This window comes from Chelonus insularis, unplaced genomic scaffold (assembly GCF_013357705.1).
Source record: "Chelonus insularis isolate UGA/USDA-ARS -01 unplaced genomic scaffold, ASM1335770v1 contig_121_pilon, whole genome shotgun sequence".
NCBI classification, from domain to species: Eukaryota; Metazoa; Arthropoda; class Insecta; order Hymenoptera; family Braconidae; genus Chelonus; species Chelonus insularis.
Genome location: NW_023276363.1, coordinates 156,869 through 170,827, shown reverse-complemented (window position 1 = coordinate 170,827; position 13,959 = coordinate 156,869). Strand labels below are relative to the sequence as shown.

At 30.0% G+C, this 13,959-nt stretch overlaps 5 protein-coding genes across 6 annotated transcripts; 2 read left to right on the top strand and 3 right to left on the bottom strand.

Moving 5' to 3' along the window:
• Nucleotides 1-458: 458 nt before the first annotated feature.
• Nucleotides 459-3,555, bottom strand: beta-PheRS (phenylalanine--tRNA ligase beta subunit). Of its 2 annotated transcripts, none has more exons than XM_035083000.1 (9): nt 3,429-3,555; nt 2,893-2,972; nt 2,757-2,812; nt 2,513-2,667; nt 2,343-2,418; nt 2,000-2,266; nt 1,758-1,937; nt 850-1,687; nt 459-768 (listed from the first exon to the last, which is right to left on the bottom strand). In XM_035083000.1, exons 2-9 carry the CDS (start codon nt 2,948-2,950, stop codon nt 617-619), a joined length of 1,782 nt encoding a protein of 593 aa, XP_034938891.1. In that variant the 5' UTR covers nt 2,951-2,972; nt 3,429-3,555; the 3' UTR covers nt 459-616. The 2 variants fall into 2 exon arrangements, with proteins under 2 accessions (XP_034938891.1, XP_034938881.1); XM_035082990.1 differs by lacking the exon at nt 3,429-3,555 and adding an exon at nt 3,205-3,324 and having other exon boundaries at nt 460-768.
• Nucleotides 3,482-5,126, top strand: Uba3 (Ubiquitin-like activating enzyme 3). Its single transcript, XM_035083027.1, has 4 exons — nt 3,482-3,764; nt 3,845-4,205; nt 4,271-4,600; nt 4,672-5,126. Exons 1-4 carry the CDS (start codon nt 3,514-3,516, stop codon nt 5,053-5,055), a joined length of 1,326 nt encoding a protein of 441 aa, XP_034938918.1. The 5' UTR covers nt 3,482-3,513; the 3' UTR covers nt 5,056-5,126.
• A 94-nt stretch (nt 5,127-5,220) lies between these two features.
• Nucleotides 5,221-8,400, bottom strand: LOC118066732 (proliferation-associated protein 2G4). Its single transcript, XM_035083040.1, has 5 exons — nt 8,261-8,400; nt 7,570-7,804; nt 7,326-7,488; nt 6,672-7,247; nt 5,221-6,584 (listed from the first exon to the last, which is right to left on the bottom strand). The coding sequence occupies exons 1-5, from the start codon at nt 8,343-8,345 to the stop codon at nt 6,480-6,482; spliced, it is 1,164 nt and encodes a 387-aa protein (XP_034938931.1). The 5' UTR covers nt 8,346-8,400; the 3' UTR covers nt 5,221-6,479.
• A 381-nt stretch (nt 8,401-8,781) lies between these two features.
• Nucleotides 8,782-11,903, top strand: msl-3 (male-specific lethal 3). The gene is made up of 8 exons (XM_035083013.1): nt 8,782-9,017; nt 9,196-9,264; nt 9,349-9,458; nt 9,541-9,715; nt 9,793-10,289; nt 10,369-10,778; nt 10,859-10,943; nt 11,022-11,903. The coding sequence occupies exons 1-8, from the start codon at nt 8,916-8,918 to the stop codon at nt 11,092-11,094; spliced, it is 1,521 nt and encodes a 506-aa protein (XP_034938904.1). The 5' UTR covers nt 8,782-8,915; the 3' UTR covers nt 11,095-11,903.
• A 206-nt stretch (nt 11,904-12,109) lies between these two features.
• Nucleotides 12,110-13,877, bottom strand: Fitm (acyl-coenzyme A diphosphatase Fitm). The gene has a single exon (XM_035082274.1). The coding sequence runs from the start codon at nt 13,587-13,589 to the stop codon at nt 12,426-12,428; it is 1,164 nt and encodes a 387-aa protein (XP_034938165.1). The 5' UTR covers nt 13,590-13,877; the 3' UTR covers nt 12,110-12,425.
• Nucleotides 13,878-13,959: the final 82 nt, after the last annotated feature.

The following is a 13,959-nucleotide window of genomic DNA, read 5'->3' as shown; positions in this document are numbered from 1 at the left end:
ATAATACTGTAACCACCCTCTATCGATCGAAATATCAGTCTTTTTTCTCATCACTAAATCTTTTTTAATTGTTTAATAATCATATTGTCCATTATATTCATTGTGTATTTTATAAATTTTAATGAAATGTTTCTATTAGCTATTTAAATCTTGATTTAATTATTTTTATACACTTTTAATCATCTTAATCAATGGTAATTTATCGATGTTTATATTTCATGTTGGCGCTAATAGATTAATTCCAAGAATAATCGTTTAATTACTCCGTTTTACTATTTGAAATGAACTTTCCTAGTACTAGGTACTTTTGTGATTATAGATGGACATAATACCATGAGTTCGATTTTATTATAATTATATACTTTTAATTTACTAATAGAAGTGATGAAGAAATCCTACTAAAGGTCATTTGAAGTGAAAAAATTAATATTATTAATTATATTCTTTTGATAATTTATTCAACTTATGTTAACACTTTGATTTCATACAAATGCATGTATTAATAAATACTAAAGCTATGCTGGAAAAAATATTAGATCAATGAGGAATTTTTTACAATTACAAAGTTCATTGTAAATGATAATAAAATTATGCAGTATGAAAAAAGTGAATACAATTACAAAAATGGTTCAATATTTATTTCTAAAGCCGAGCAAGGTAAATGGAGGTCAAATTTTTGCAATACTTGTGGATGTAGAACACCCATTTTTCCAATTGGCTTTCCATGAACGATTATTTTAGCGCAACGCTGAGGGAAATATGTTGGATCTGTACAAAATATCGTTATTTATAAATAAACTAATTCTATTAATACCTATTGATTATTATCAATCGATTGATATTACTTACCTTCAGCAGCTTCTAAATAATACCCATCATTAGTTTTATCAATACTCCATGGAACTTCAAGTAACAACATTACTCTATCAAGAAGTCCATGAATTATCTCAAAACCTGCTGATTTATTGCTGTAAACTGCACACAATCTACGTTGATTTTTTGCTCCACATTCAGCTGTTGCATCACGCAGCACAACATCTGAGACCTCGAATATTTTTAGTGGCAAAGGCATTTTTTTATTAGCAACCAGCGTCTTCAATAATCCTGGCAATAACGTTGTTCTTGCTACTTGAAATTCAAGAGTCTTGGGATTGGATATTGTAACAGCAGGAATAGATTCAAAACTCCAATTTAATTTATCTGCAACATCTTCTCTCGAACAAAGAGCAAAAGTAAGTGCCTCAGTGAATCCTGTTTGAGCCAGCTCTTGCCGTAAATGATCAGTTAATTTATTCAACAAAAATTCTTGACCAATCGTTGGTGTGTCTGGTACAGTTTTCTTAATATTATTGTATCCCCAAGCAATCGCAATATCTTCATAAATATCACAAACATGAATAACATCATGACGCGTTGGTGGTATTGTAACTACCAACTTATCTTCACTCTTGAACTCAGTTTTTAAACACATTTTTGATAATAATTTAGCTACTTCTCTAGGAGATTCGTCAATGCCTATATACTTGGCTGCTTTTTCACCATTTATTTCATTCATTCGGTATTCTAATTCTGGTGTACGTAGTACTTGTTTTGTTTCTGAATAAATTATTTCTACTGGTTCAACAGTAAATTGATCTTTGCAATATTGACTAAAAGCGCAAACTATTGTGTCAATAACGATCTTTGCCTACAACCAAATAATTAATTTAATAAAATAATATTAGAGAAATAATTATTTTAAATATTATCTTTTTTACCTTTGTTAAATCAGTTGCTGTGCATTCAATAAATATATTCTTTGTATTCAAAGTTATTTTAGAATGATTGCCATTTATAATTGGTGGCAGTGATAATACAGTTCCTTTGCTATCATAAACAACAGGAAAATACGGACTATCTTTTATAATTGGTAAATATTGCTTCAATTGGGCATGATGCTGTAATTTAAAATAAATAATAAATTAAATAGTTATTTAATAAGATGAGTTTTAATACGTACTGCGTATAATTCCATGACTCCAAAACCGTCACATTCCTTGTCTTGGTTCAAAGGTACAAACCGAATATCTTGAGGTGGTTTTGCATCATAAATAAATGGACCTTGGATAGTATCGAGATCATGAGTTCCAATGGAAACTAATGAACGCTTCCTACCAATGTTTTGATGCAATTTATCTTGAAGATCTATAAAACTGTTATAAGAATCTTTCGTCAACGTTATTCCTCTGAGTATAGCACCAACTACGTGTGGTCGAATGTATTTACACTAAAAAAAAAGAAATATTCTTCGATTAAACCGATTATTAATCAATTAAATTTTTTTATAGATTTAAAATAATTACCGTATTCGTGATGGTTATTGTTGTAAGTTTATTTGGCATTGGTGGATAAATAAGTCTATATTGAGGTGGATTAATTCTTAAAATAAAAATAATTTGTTAAAACTGTTTTTAATCGAAATTTTTAATTATTCAAATTACTGATAACAATTAAATAATACCAAATAACTTACTTTCCTAAAAAAACTAACAATCCAATTGAGAGACCTTCTAAACACAATAGATCATATCTATTTGCTGGAACATCAATTTTGTAAATTATTTCTTCAGATGCGCCACTACTTTGTTCTGTCCCCTGTTCTTTTGCAATCATTTGTTGTTCAGTAGTCTAAATAAACAATTATTGTATTAAATCATAATATATTTTATCTCATTAAATATAAGATTAGTATTTTAGTCTTTTAATGTAAAACATACCACTTCATCTAATTCTAATCCAAAAGCAAAGCATAGATTTTGAAATTCATCATCGGCTAAAAAATTAACATATTATTACAATTAAATAGAATTATCAAGTATCTTAACATATTGTTAATAAATAAAAGTTCCTTACAATATGTTTTTCCAAGTGCTCCAAATAGAAGATCACGTTTTACATTGATTGTCGGCATGATTACAATACTTTAAATTATCCTAATTTTGACAAAAAAATAATAATTAATATTTATTTATAATATTTAAAAAATTTTTAAAATCATCGGCTTTTTGACATATGATTCATAATTAAAGAATGAAATAATAAGTTTGATAATATTGATAAAATTTATTTTCTGCAAATAAATGACAGTTCATACTCTTCATATCTAATTGACCAGATAACGAATATATAATATATATAAAATTAAAACAATTTTACATCACTTACACGTGGTTTAAATTTTATATTTAATTAAAGAAATTAGAGGTTAACACATGGAACTTCTATAAAATATCATATTTCAAAAAGTGTTGTTCTTACAACCGTCTACAAGTATTTATATTCACAGATAAATGGTTCTCAACTTGATAGAATTGAAAATAAGTTCAGTTCCAATGCCAACCTAAAGATTGCATTAGGAATTTAGAATAAACATTTTTCAATCTACTTACAACCTATTTTGTTCAATCACTTGTATGGTTATTGTCTAATAGAATATAATTAAAATTTGTGATAATAACAAGTATAAATAGAAACATGAGTGCAACAGATTATACTCATAGACGCTGGAGTCACCTGAGGAAAGTATTGGAAAGATCGGGACCGTTTTGCCGGCCCGATTTTGAACCATCACCTGACACTTTGCAATTTTTAATGGAAAACTGTAGAATACTCGTTATTGGAGCTGGCGGTTTAGGATGCGAATTATTAAAAAATCTAGCACTTATGGGTTTTCGACAAATTGATGTTATTGATATGGATACTATAGAATTATCAAATTTAAACCGGTAATTTCATTATTAGTTGTCAACAAAATTCTAACACCGATTACATTAATCCATTAATGAAAAAATATTTATATTTTTAGACAGTTTTTATTCCGGCACAAAGATATTGGAGCTTCCAAAGCAGAATGTGCTGCGAAGTTCATTAACAGTAGAATTCCTGGATGCAATGTTACTCCTCATTGCTGTATGATTCAGGATAAAGATGAATCTTTCTACCGGCAATTCCACATAATTGTTTGTGGTTTAGATTCCATCGTAGCGAGAAGATGGATTAATGGAATGTTAATTTCACTTTTGAATTATAATGATGGTGAATTAGACCAATCTAGCATTATTCCTATGGTTGACGGAGGAACTGAAGGCTTTAAAGGCAATGCAAGAGTTATTTTACCTGGTCTAACAGCTTGCATTGAGTGTACATTAGATTTATATCCACCTCAGGTATGGTTTTTCATAGCATAATATAAAAATGAAATTGATAAATAATAATATTAATGGTCATTTAGACCACATATCCGCTTTGTACCATAGCAAATACTCCAAGGCTTCCAGAACATTGTATAGAGTACGTGAAAGTGATACAATGGCAGAAAGAAAATCCTTTCGAAAGTCCAATTGATGGAGATGATCCACAACATATTAATTGGATATATGAGAAATCAGTTGAACGAGCTACTCAGTTTGGTATTCGAGGATTAACTTATAGATTAGTCCAAGGAGTAGTTAAAAATATAATACCTGCTGTTGCCTCAACTAATGCATCTATTGCTGCTGTGTGTGCTACAGAAGTTTTCAAACTTGCTACAAGCTGCAGCGCATCATTAAACAATTATATGGTAATTAAATATTTAGTTGAATTTTATTAAAAAAAAATTTAATTTTACCGTTGGATTATTTATATTTACAGGTCTTGAATGATCTAGATGGTATTTATACATATACTTACGAAGCAGAAAAAAAATCTGACTGCTTAGGCTGCAGTCAAATTCCTCGCGAACTTGAGATACGCAATGGCAATCTCAAGTTAAAGGATTTGATAGAATTATTATGTGAACGACATGATTTACAAATGAAGAATCCTGGAATTACTGCTAATGTCGGAGGTAAAAATAAAACTCTGTACATGCATACAGTGTCAAGTATTGAAGAAAAAACTAGGGTTAATTTATCTAAAACATTATCGGAATTGGGACTTGTTAGTGGAATGGAAATAAATGTTGCTGATATTACAACCCCCATTACGATGACACTTAAATTGAAATTTCAAGAGAATGATATTGAAATGGCTTGATGATAAGTACAAATATAAATACTAATGTATGTTTGAGTTAAAGGATATTAAAGGTACATTATTTGTAAATACCAGAGTTCTAAATATAATTTTTTTCCTTACTAAATCCGTGAAAATCAACAACAGTAGACACAACCGACGAAAAATAAAAATAAAATACAACTATTTCGTCGGCATGAATGAATTCATTTCATTTACTTTATTGTTAATGAACAGTTTTCAAATATTGTTATTGGATATTTCGATTATTAATTGACTCATGAGTGGATCAAGATCATTTGTGTGGATGATGTCTAAACTTTTTGTAAAAAATTTTTCTTTTTCGTTAAAAACAATTTGCACAATTTTGATACGCGAAGATTTTTTTTTGTTTGACAATTCAATGTCATTGAATAAATTCATTTTACAACTACACTTATTAACATTCGACATCATATGCACAATAATTTTAGTAGAAAAAATATCTATAACAGATATATAATTCTATTGACTTTATATAAAATTATGATTACACAATAATCATTTGTGTATAGCCTCTGTAGGTCTGTTGTCAAAAATGTATTCACCAATTCATTATTATCAAACCTTAGAGGACTTGCTATCATAATTAATATGAATAAAATCATTATTAATATTTTTATTATATATTGTTTTACTTCTACTATTAGTAATTGAATTATTGATCATGTGGTTGGGATTTATATAAACGAAGTAATCTGTAGCCTTTTAATTTGTTTTCTTTTTCTTTTTTTTTATGAATACTCCTAAAGTCAACACTCTGTTTTTACAATATAAGGTCAATTTTTATGATTGCATCAATGCATCTCAAAACTAAACGCTAGACCATCGTTTTGTTATTTCAATTTTTAAATCACACAAGTAATTTTAGAATTCTCTTGAGAAAGAACTTAAGAAATACCAAATCTAATATAAACAATTAATGGAGGCATAAAAAAGCCTATTACATGTACACACAAAATTAATAACGACTGTGATAATAACTGATTAACTGTAAAACAGCAATCATTCCAAAAGGTCTCATAATTCTTATTAATGTACAAGAACGATACCACTGCGACAAGTTGAGAGACGCTGGTAGGTATAAAAAAAGAATAATTAAGTGTTGGATGATCATAATGAAGATAATGAATAGCAAATATTAATACAGAGTTAATCTTGACACTTCCGTGGACAAATACACGCATAGCACGATTCATTATGATAATTTTTTTAAAAGAAAAATATATGTGGCAGTGCTAGAGCGTTAATGTCTGCCACTATACGCGCCCATGAGGGTAATATTTGTTATAAGGCTCTTGCGTGAAAAGTTCTACGAAAGTATTACTCTTTGCTCCAATTGAATTGTAAGAGAATGAGCGTGCACGATGTCAATAAGTCATGGGCGTATAATGAAATAGGCTGTGTTAAGCTTTAGCATCTACTTCCATAGCAGCTTCAACGACAGCTTTTTCCGCCTTCTTCTTCTTCTTTTTTGCTGATTTAGGGTTTGCGGATGAATTAAGGAGCATCTAAATAATAAATAAGTATGAGTATCAATATTCAGGTAATAAAAAACAATTACTGTCATCTTAACGAAAAAATAATATTGATATTACCTTCAACTCTGGATCATTTACTACACAATCCGATTGGAATGAATCAATTTCAAATGGCAAGCCTGTAATTTTATGAGGCCCAGTTGGCATTAACAATACTGTAAATTTAAACTGTGCCACAAATTCATTGGGTTTTTCGTATAAAACTTGAAACGGTTCAATTAATCTATGATTGACGCACTCAACCACAGCCATTTTTGCTTTTTTCTCATCTTCAAAGGTGCGTAAGTTAAATGGCATGAGTCCATGTTTGTGTGTGACTTCGGAATAAAACATGCGGGAAGCTTTCAATTTTAATTGATACGTCTCTTCTGTCTTCTTGTAAATAGTGACACGGGTATCCTGCTCACGGCCAACAGCCTCACCAGTGCTGACTAATACATCCATTGCATACACTTCATGAGTTTCCAATGTGTATTTTTCATGTTCTTTTTTTTGTGCATCATTAGGATTTTGAATGATTGTTTTTTCACCATCAATTTTAAATTGCTTTAATTGATGGCTCAACATTCCTTCAATCGGTTTACATTTATATGCTTCACATATTTTTTCAACTGTTCCTGTTATGGAATAGGTCTGTAAGAATAATTTATCAATTGAATGATATTTAAGATAAGAATATTATAGATAAAAATAATGTTACTAATATTTTACCTCTGTTCCAGGTTTTAGGAGTCTTAAAGCAGCTTGAGAAGCAAAATGAGCAGCTAATGCTACGTCAGCTTTTCTTCCAGTGACTTTTTTCTCTGGAGAAGATCCAATAACAATCGTATGCGCCACAACAGCAATGAAACCATCTACATGTGCACCTAAATCACTATATTCAAAAATGATGAAAAATTTATTATAATTTTTGATATATGGAGTAATTCATGACAGAAACTTATAGTATACTTACACTTTAACCATATCATCTTCTTTTAAAATAAGGTCTGGCTCACTAGCAATGGGAGAGAAGTGACAAATGCAATTGTTGACCGATATACACGTTGGAAATGCAATCCCTTTCTTTAATTCTTTTTCTTTTTTAAAAACTTTGTTGGTTTCTTCAAGTAATAATTTATCACCATATTCACAGGTTTCTCTGACTGAAGCACCGGCAACACATTTCTCCAGGACCTGTTTTAGGACCTCTACAATAACAAAAAGATTACGGTTAAAAATAATTAAAATATTTAATTATCATGACAAATTATTTAACAAAACATTTTTGACTACTCTCGATGATTAATTGATAAATATTAGCTGTTATGGAAGCAGAATTATTTTGTGTAGATTTTATCAGCTATTGAGTTACAGTTTAACAATTGAAATGAGTGGTTTTAGCACATCAAGCGTATAATTAGCTAAATAAGAATTACTAATTAGTTGATGAATACTTAGAAAATGAATACTTTATTGTAAAAATGGATAAAAGCTAGCATTAGAAAATAAAATACAAGTGCACATGGTGAGCGGTGGCCGGCATTGGCGGGCCCACATTCCATATGGCCTGTGACTAAATAAGCTATGAAATGTCTAATATTTCTTCGTAGATTGTTCATTTGATATTCTTCTACATGCTGAAAATCAGTAGTTTGTTTTCTTACGGTTTACAATAGCGCCAGCCATTTTATACTTGGTAACAACCAAGTCTTCGGCGATAGTCTTCTCCGTTTCGTCTTTGTCCGCCATTTCTTCAGCACAACTGATACGGAATAGGATATAGGAATTGGAACTGTATCACCAATTTTTGCCCTAAAGTATATTTGAATTCGCGGTATATTGCGATCTGAAGGTATATTCTGGTAATGATGGGTTGTATGGTGCCACCTAAGCTAAAAAAATTTTAAAAAACTAAAAAAATGCTTTCTTTTCCATCGACTGAGCGACGAAACCAGCACCTCTATCGATTTATGTACAAATCAGTAATTATTCTAAAATTTGCACTGATTTGCACTAACTTTCACTCAATTTTGCATATGTGCTAACTATATGTAGGCATTTGTATTCTTCACGCATAAACAAACTTTTATGATTTTATATTTTATGGAAAATAAATTAATTCAATAAGATTTTTTTTTAAATATTTATTTTATTTATTTCATTATACTCCAAAAACTGCGTCGAATTTATATTATTGTAATGACATATTACAATACAAGTGAATACTACAGTTTAAAGTGTGTAATTTGTAAAAAAAATGCATGAGATTTTTGTTCTTTTGCATGATTTTTAAAATATTTTAAAAATTAAATGTAAAAAATGGTGTCTACTAGAGGACCAAAATTTAAATTCTGTGATGGTGAAAAAGTTCTTTGTTATGAGCCAGATCCAACAAAAGCAAAAGTTCTCTATGATTCAAAGGTATTTCCAATCAATTTAAATACTTTACTCTCTAATTGATTAAGCGATAATAAAACACACCACTATTGTATCTATTTTGGCGCTCTATTTATAACCTCCATTTACGCTCAAGTAATCTGATTATACTAAATTCATTAATGAAAACTAACAAATATATAATAATTGTATTATTATCCAGGTTTTAGATGTAATTGTAAATAAAGATCAACGTGGTAGAAAAGCCGTGGAGTATTTGATTCATTTTCAGGTATATAAACAACGTCTACTTCTCTGTTAATCGTGTTGTTTATAAACAAACGGGGTGTCTAATGGCAACATGTATATCTTTCAGGGTTGGAATTCTTCTTGGGATCGGTGTGTAACAGAAGAATACGTTCTAAAGGACACTGAAGAAAATAGACAATTACAAAGAGACCTCGCTCAGAAGGCTCAACTTCAATTGTATGTAATAAACTATCAATAAAGTAGTCAATAGTAGTGTGTATAACCCTAAAAAATAATGAAAAATGCCTTCCACACGCAGAGGAGCGTATCTATATCGTCGTGAACGGAAGAATCGTTCACATAAATTGGTTGATAGACTTTCTGGAGCTGGAATTGAGTCCCGTCGACGTGCTAGGAGTGGTGGAAGTCGAGCCGCTTCTGGAACTACGTCAGAAGACGGTAGCTCAGGCCAACACGACGATTATGATACTGAGGTAATTCAATTGATATGAGATCTATATTAATTTTTTTTTTATCGATATTAATAAATTATTTTTAAAAATATGTATAGGAAGTCATCACAGAAGAAGATTCTGAAAGTAGTTCAGATTTTGGAGAAGAATCTAGTGAAGATGAAGATAGTGGAGGTGGAGGAAGTCATCAGTCTGGTAGTAGTTTGAGACCCGGGATTGACCTTGACATTGGAAGTATGTTGAGAAGAATACTAGAACAAGATTATGAGCTGATAAATCATAAAAATAAGCTGGCCGTTTTACCAGCCCAGCCTACCGTATGTAATATTCTTGAATCTTGGGTTCAACACTTTACCACAACACAACTGACAAATATTCCGGAAAAACCGCAAAGAAACAAATCAAATATAACAATAGAAAAGACTGTAAATGAAATTAATATTTGTAGAGAAGTTGCTGATGGTTTGAGAATATATTTTGACTTTACATTACCAGAACTGTTATTATATCGGCCTGAAAGAGAACAATATAATGCATTTAAATCATCGGTATTTATGGCTGAACATTCGATACAAATTAAAGATGAAGTAGTCGAGTAAGTATATTACTTCTCATGTAATCATTTAATTTAAAAAATTTTTTTCATAATTAATGGAAATGAATAAATTTTGTAGAGCCCCTGAAGTTACTGTGAAAGAAGAGTTGGAAGATTCAGAATATGCACATTTACCGCCATTTAGAGAACAAGATGCTGAAACAGAGCCTCCATCAAAACCTGTTTCGTCTTTGAAAAGGAAATTACGGTCTTGTAGAGTGAGTTCTGTGGATGATTCAAGACAGTTGAGATCTTACGAAGATATAAAACAAGAAGTAGGAAATGTTTCGAGTATAGCTAGTACAAGTTCTCGATGCTCCAGTCCTAGAGGAGCAACTTCAAGATATCCAACAATTCCACCAGCTCAAATTATGGCTTTACTTGAAGAAGCTAATAAATGGCGACTCATGCCTGATTCAACAAAAAATGAAGGCGCTCCTCGAAGTCCTTCAACATATTTTGGAGCTGTACATCTCGCTAGGCTATTTGGTAAATTAATTTTTGTATATATGTATCAAAGTCATGATAAACGGCATTTTTTAAATTACATTATTTAAATTTATTTTCAGTAAAGCTACCAGATTTGTTACAAAATACTGATATGCCTACCAAAAAATTGAAATTGTTGTTGAAGCATCTTGACATGTTTTTAAGGTAAGTTTATATTCCTGCAAATTAACTAGAGTTAGAGCTTACATAAATATATTTAAAAAATATAACTTTATTTTACAGTTACTTGGAAATGCATAGAGAATGGTTTGGAGAGCAATTTTACACTCAAACAGAAAGCCAAAATTCGCAGTAATACTTGATGTAGTACTACTATCATAACCGTTATTCACATGGCATAAGAACTGACACCAATAAATGATTACTTCTATCAATATAAAATCGTAAACAACGATTAAAAATAAATAATTTTTATATAAGTTTTTAGTATATCTGCAATTTTTGAGTCTATTCAATGGAAAAATCAAAGATAAATGGTATAAATATATATCGTGAAGTACCTGTATATCATATTCAATAGTTCGATACATAATTAATTATAAAAATGATTATTATTTCTATCGAAAACAATTGGACAATTTTTAGTTACAGTTAAAATTAAAAACTATACATATATAATTACATTTTTAATGATTATATATTTCAAATAGTATGAGTGTTTGAAGTTTGAATGATAGGAATCATTGTATGTTTTGTACAACGACATTAAATTTCACTTCCAGTGAATCATATTAATTAAAAGTTCACATTTACTATACATACCTCTTTAAATCTACCTGAAAATTTAGATAATTATTTGAATTTCTAACTTTATTCAAATTTTGAAGCTATCATTTTTATTTCTAATGTACTTTTAAGCGATTTTTAATGATCGTTAGATGTAATTTTTTTCCAACTAATCGCATCGATTTATGTAGATATAGATAAATGAATATTAAGTTTTACTTTATCAAGGTTCAAAAGTCAATTTAAAAGTGAGAATGTTCGATGACTTGATGAAAACGAATTTTGAATGATTTTATGCATAATAACTAGAGGAATTAATGTAAATGTTTATTTTATTGTAAGTGTGCATACTTTAATATTAAGTGTAAGAATATTTATAGTTATACCAAGTATTATTTGAATACAAGATAAATAAAAGTATAAATTCAGATTTTTAATTTTTATCAAGGTTTTTTATTATAATAGTCCCATTCTTATACAAATTTATATAATAAATAATCAATATATTATATATTATTTATTTAGATACTCTAAGTAATAAATTATATTTGTACTTATTTAACTTTTTTGCTCAATCACACAAACTCTCTTTAAAATTATACAAACGTAGTTAATGAATATATAATTTCATTCTCTCTATTTGATTTTGTTATAAAATACAAATATGTAATAATTGTAGCAAAAATGATTTTACATTTAATCATGAAAGTAGGAGAGTGAGCAAAGAATTGTCGTGGTCAGGCAAACATTCCGTTCAAGATATTTATGGTTATAATCATTTGTTATAATGATAATAACAATGATAAATCACTGTATAAAAAGAATATAGGAAATTTAATTACGTAAAATTAATTAGTATCCAACACCATTCAAAAATTCGTGTTCATTTTATAATATTTGTTATGTAGACACTTGTGTGTCTGGTTTTGAATTTTTAGATTCATCAACATCAGGTTGTTGCGTTCGTATTGGCATTCCCATGAATTTTGGAGTAGATCCATTCAAGGTATTTCTTCGAGTTCTTGCTGCATTAATATTTTGCTGTTCTTTCATTTCATTGTATTTAAACAATCCTTCACCAGGTGCCATTATTCCTGCTAATGACATTTTATACCACCAACGATAAGTCACATACCAAGTTAAAATAGCTATTATTCCTCCAATAAACTTCTCAACCATAATGTGATAATAGAGTAATGTAGATGCTAACATCACATCCCAAAGCATTTGCTGAAGTGTCATAACAACAAACAATCCTCTCAAGTATGGAGTAAGTATTTTGTGAGCTTTCTTAAGAATTTCTAAATCATCATTGGATAAGTTTCTCAATGGATTAGCATCAACTTCTGATAATGATCTAGAGTGTTCTTCTCTCATGATCCAGTCTTTGATTCCTTCCCAACCAATAAGAGAAGAACCTTCTTCAGCTAAAATCAAGTTTGAATAAACTAAAATAAATGTGTGACCGGAAATATCAAGTCCATTCCAAAATTTGCCTGCTTGTAAACATTTCACTTTAGTCTGTAACTCTGGATCTCTAGTATTTAAACATCTTCCATGGTGAGTTTCTATAAAGTTGAAGGTTTTAACCCATACAAACCAGGCAAATGTTGCTATAACTAGCCTGAGTAGATGTTTTACAAGAATAGATCGACGACCGCATCCTATAGTATGTGCTGTTAAAGCTACCCAGGGAATTGTCACAGTTAGCAGCCATCCCCAACCCCATTTCACAAAATAACGATTAAAAACATTGTCAGATCGTGCAAAATATGTTTTTGGTATCGGCATAAAATCTGCTATTAAAGAAATAGTGAAAATTGATATTATATATATAGCAACTTTGAGCCTTATGTTGAAGAGTAAAGACTTTCTACATAAATGGAGTAGCATAGTCACTAATACCAAACCAATTGAGCTTGGTGTTGTCGTAGGTTTTGTGCCACCTCGATCTTCTTGAACCCTAGCAGCTGGTCGGAAATTCATATTTCTTGATCTAAAGCTACCTCCAGTTGCACCAATCCCCAAATTTGCATGCAAAGGTCTACGTTTTGTTGGTGCCATGATAAGGATTTATATTGTTCGTCAACGTCTTCGTCGTCTTCGTTGCACGTGGGCACTATTCTTCATTGCAATTAAATATATCACATTAACACACTTTTTTTTATCACCCAGGCGTTCTGAATGAACTCTTGATTAATTCAAAGGAATGTATGGTTACTTCCTTATGCACAGTCATCTAAAAACTGTTGGAAACTAAAAAATACTCGCATGCGCTACTTTCTTGAATTTTACGCTTTAACTGAGCGTACTTTACTCTCTTGAGAGTATGTATATATTTACACGTAACAACTTTTCAATCGGTGGAGAAGGGAAAATTGACGATTTTCTCGAGAAAAGTGAATTTTCTGTCGATAATAAAGGATCTATTATA

Bases quoted from the DNA above. Each gene is read 5' to 3' on its own strand.
- LOC118066732 (XM_035083040.1), bottom strand. From the start codon at position 8,345: ATGGCGGACAAAGACGAAACGGAGAAGACTATCGCCGAAGACTTGGTT. The intron at 7,248-7,325 runs GTAAAATATTAG...TTATTCTTACAG, and splicing joins TCCTAAAACCTGGAACAGAG to ACCTATTCCATAACAGGAAC. The intron at 6,585-6,671 runs GTAATATCAATA...TTTATTATTTAG, and splicing joins TAAATGATCCAGAGTTGAAG to ATGCTCCTTAATTCATCCGC.
- beta-PheRS (XM_035083000.1), bottom strand. From the start codon at position 2,950: ATGCCGACAATCAATGTAAAACGTGATCTTCTATTTGGAGCACTTGGA. The intron at 2,668-2,756 runs GTATGTTTTACA...TTGTTTATTTAG, and splicing joins GATTAGAATTAGATGAAGTG to ACTACTGAACAACAAATGAT. The intron at 2,419-2,512 runs GTAAGTTATTTG...TTTTATTTTAAG, and splicing joins TTGTTAGTTTTTTTAGGAAA to AATTAATCCACCTCAATATA.
- Uba3 (XM_035083027.1), top strand. From the start codon at position 3,514: ATGAGTGCAACAGATTATACTCATAGACGCTGGAGTCACCTGAGGAAA. The intron at 3,765-3,844 runs GTAATTTCATTA...TTATATTTTTAG, and splicing joins GAATTATCAAATTTAAACCG to ACAGTTTTTATTCCGGCACA. The intron at 4,206-4,270 runs GTATGGTTTTTC...ATGGTCATTTAG, and splicing joins TAGATTTATATCCACCTCAG to ACCACATATCCGCTTTGTAC.
- Fitm (XM_035082274.1), bottom strand. From the start codon at position 13,589: ATGGCACCAACAAAACGTAGACCTTTGCATGCAAATTTGGGGATTGGT.
- msl-3 (XM_035083013.1), top strand. From the start codon at position 8,916: ATGGTGTCTACTAGAGGACCAAAATTTAAATTCTGTGATGGTGAAAAA. The intron at 9,716-9,792 runs GTAATTCAATTG...AAATATGTATAG, and splicing joins ACGACGATTATGATACTGAG to GAAGTCATCACAGAAGAAGA. The intron at 10,290-10,368 runs GTAAGTATATTA...TAAATTTTGTAG, and splicing joins ATTAAAGATGAAGTAGTCGA to AGCCCCTGAAGTTACTGTGA.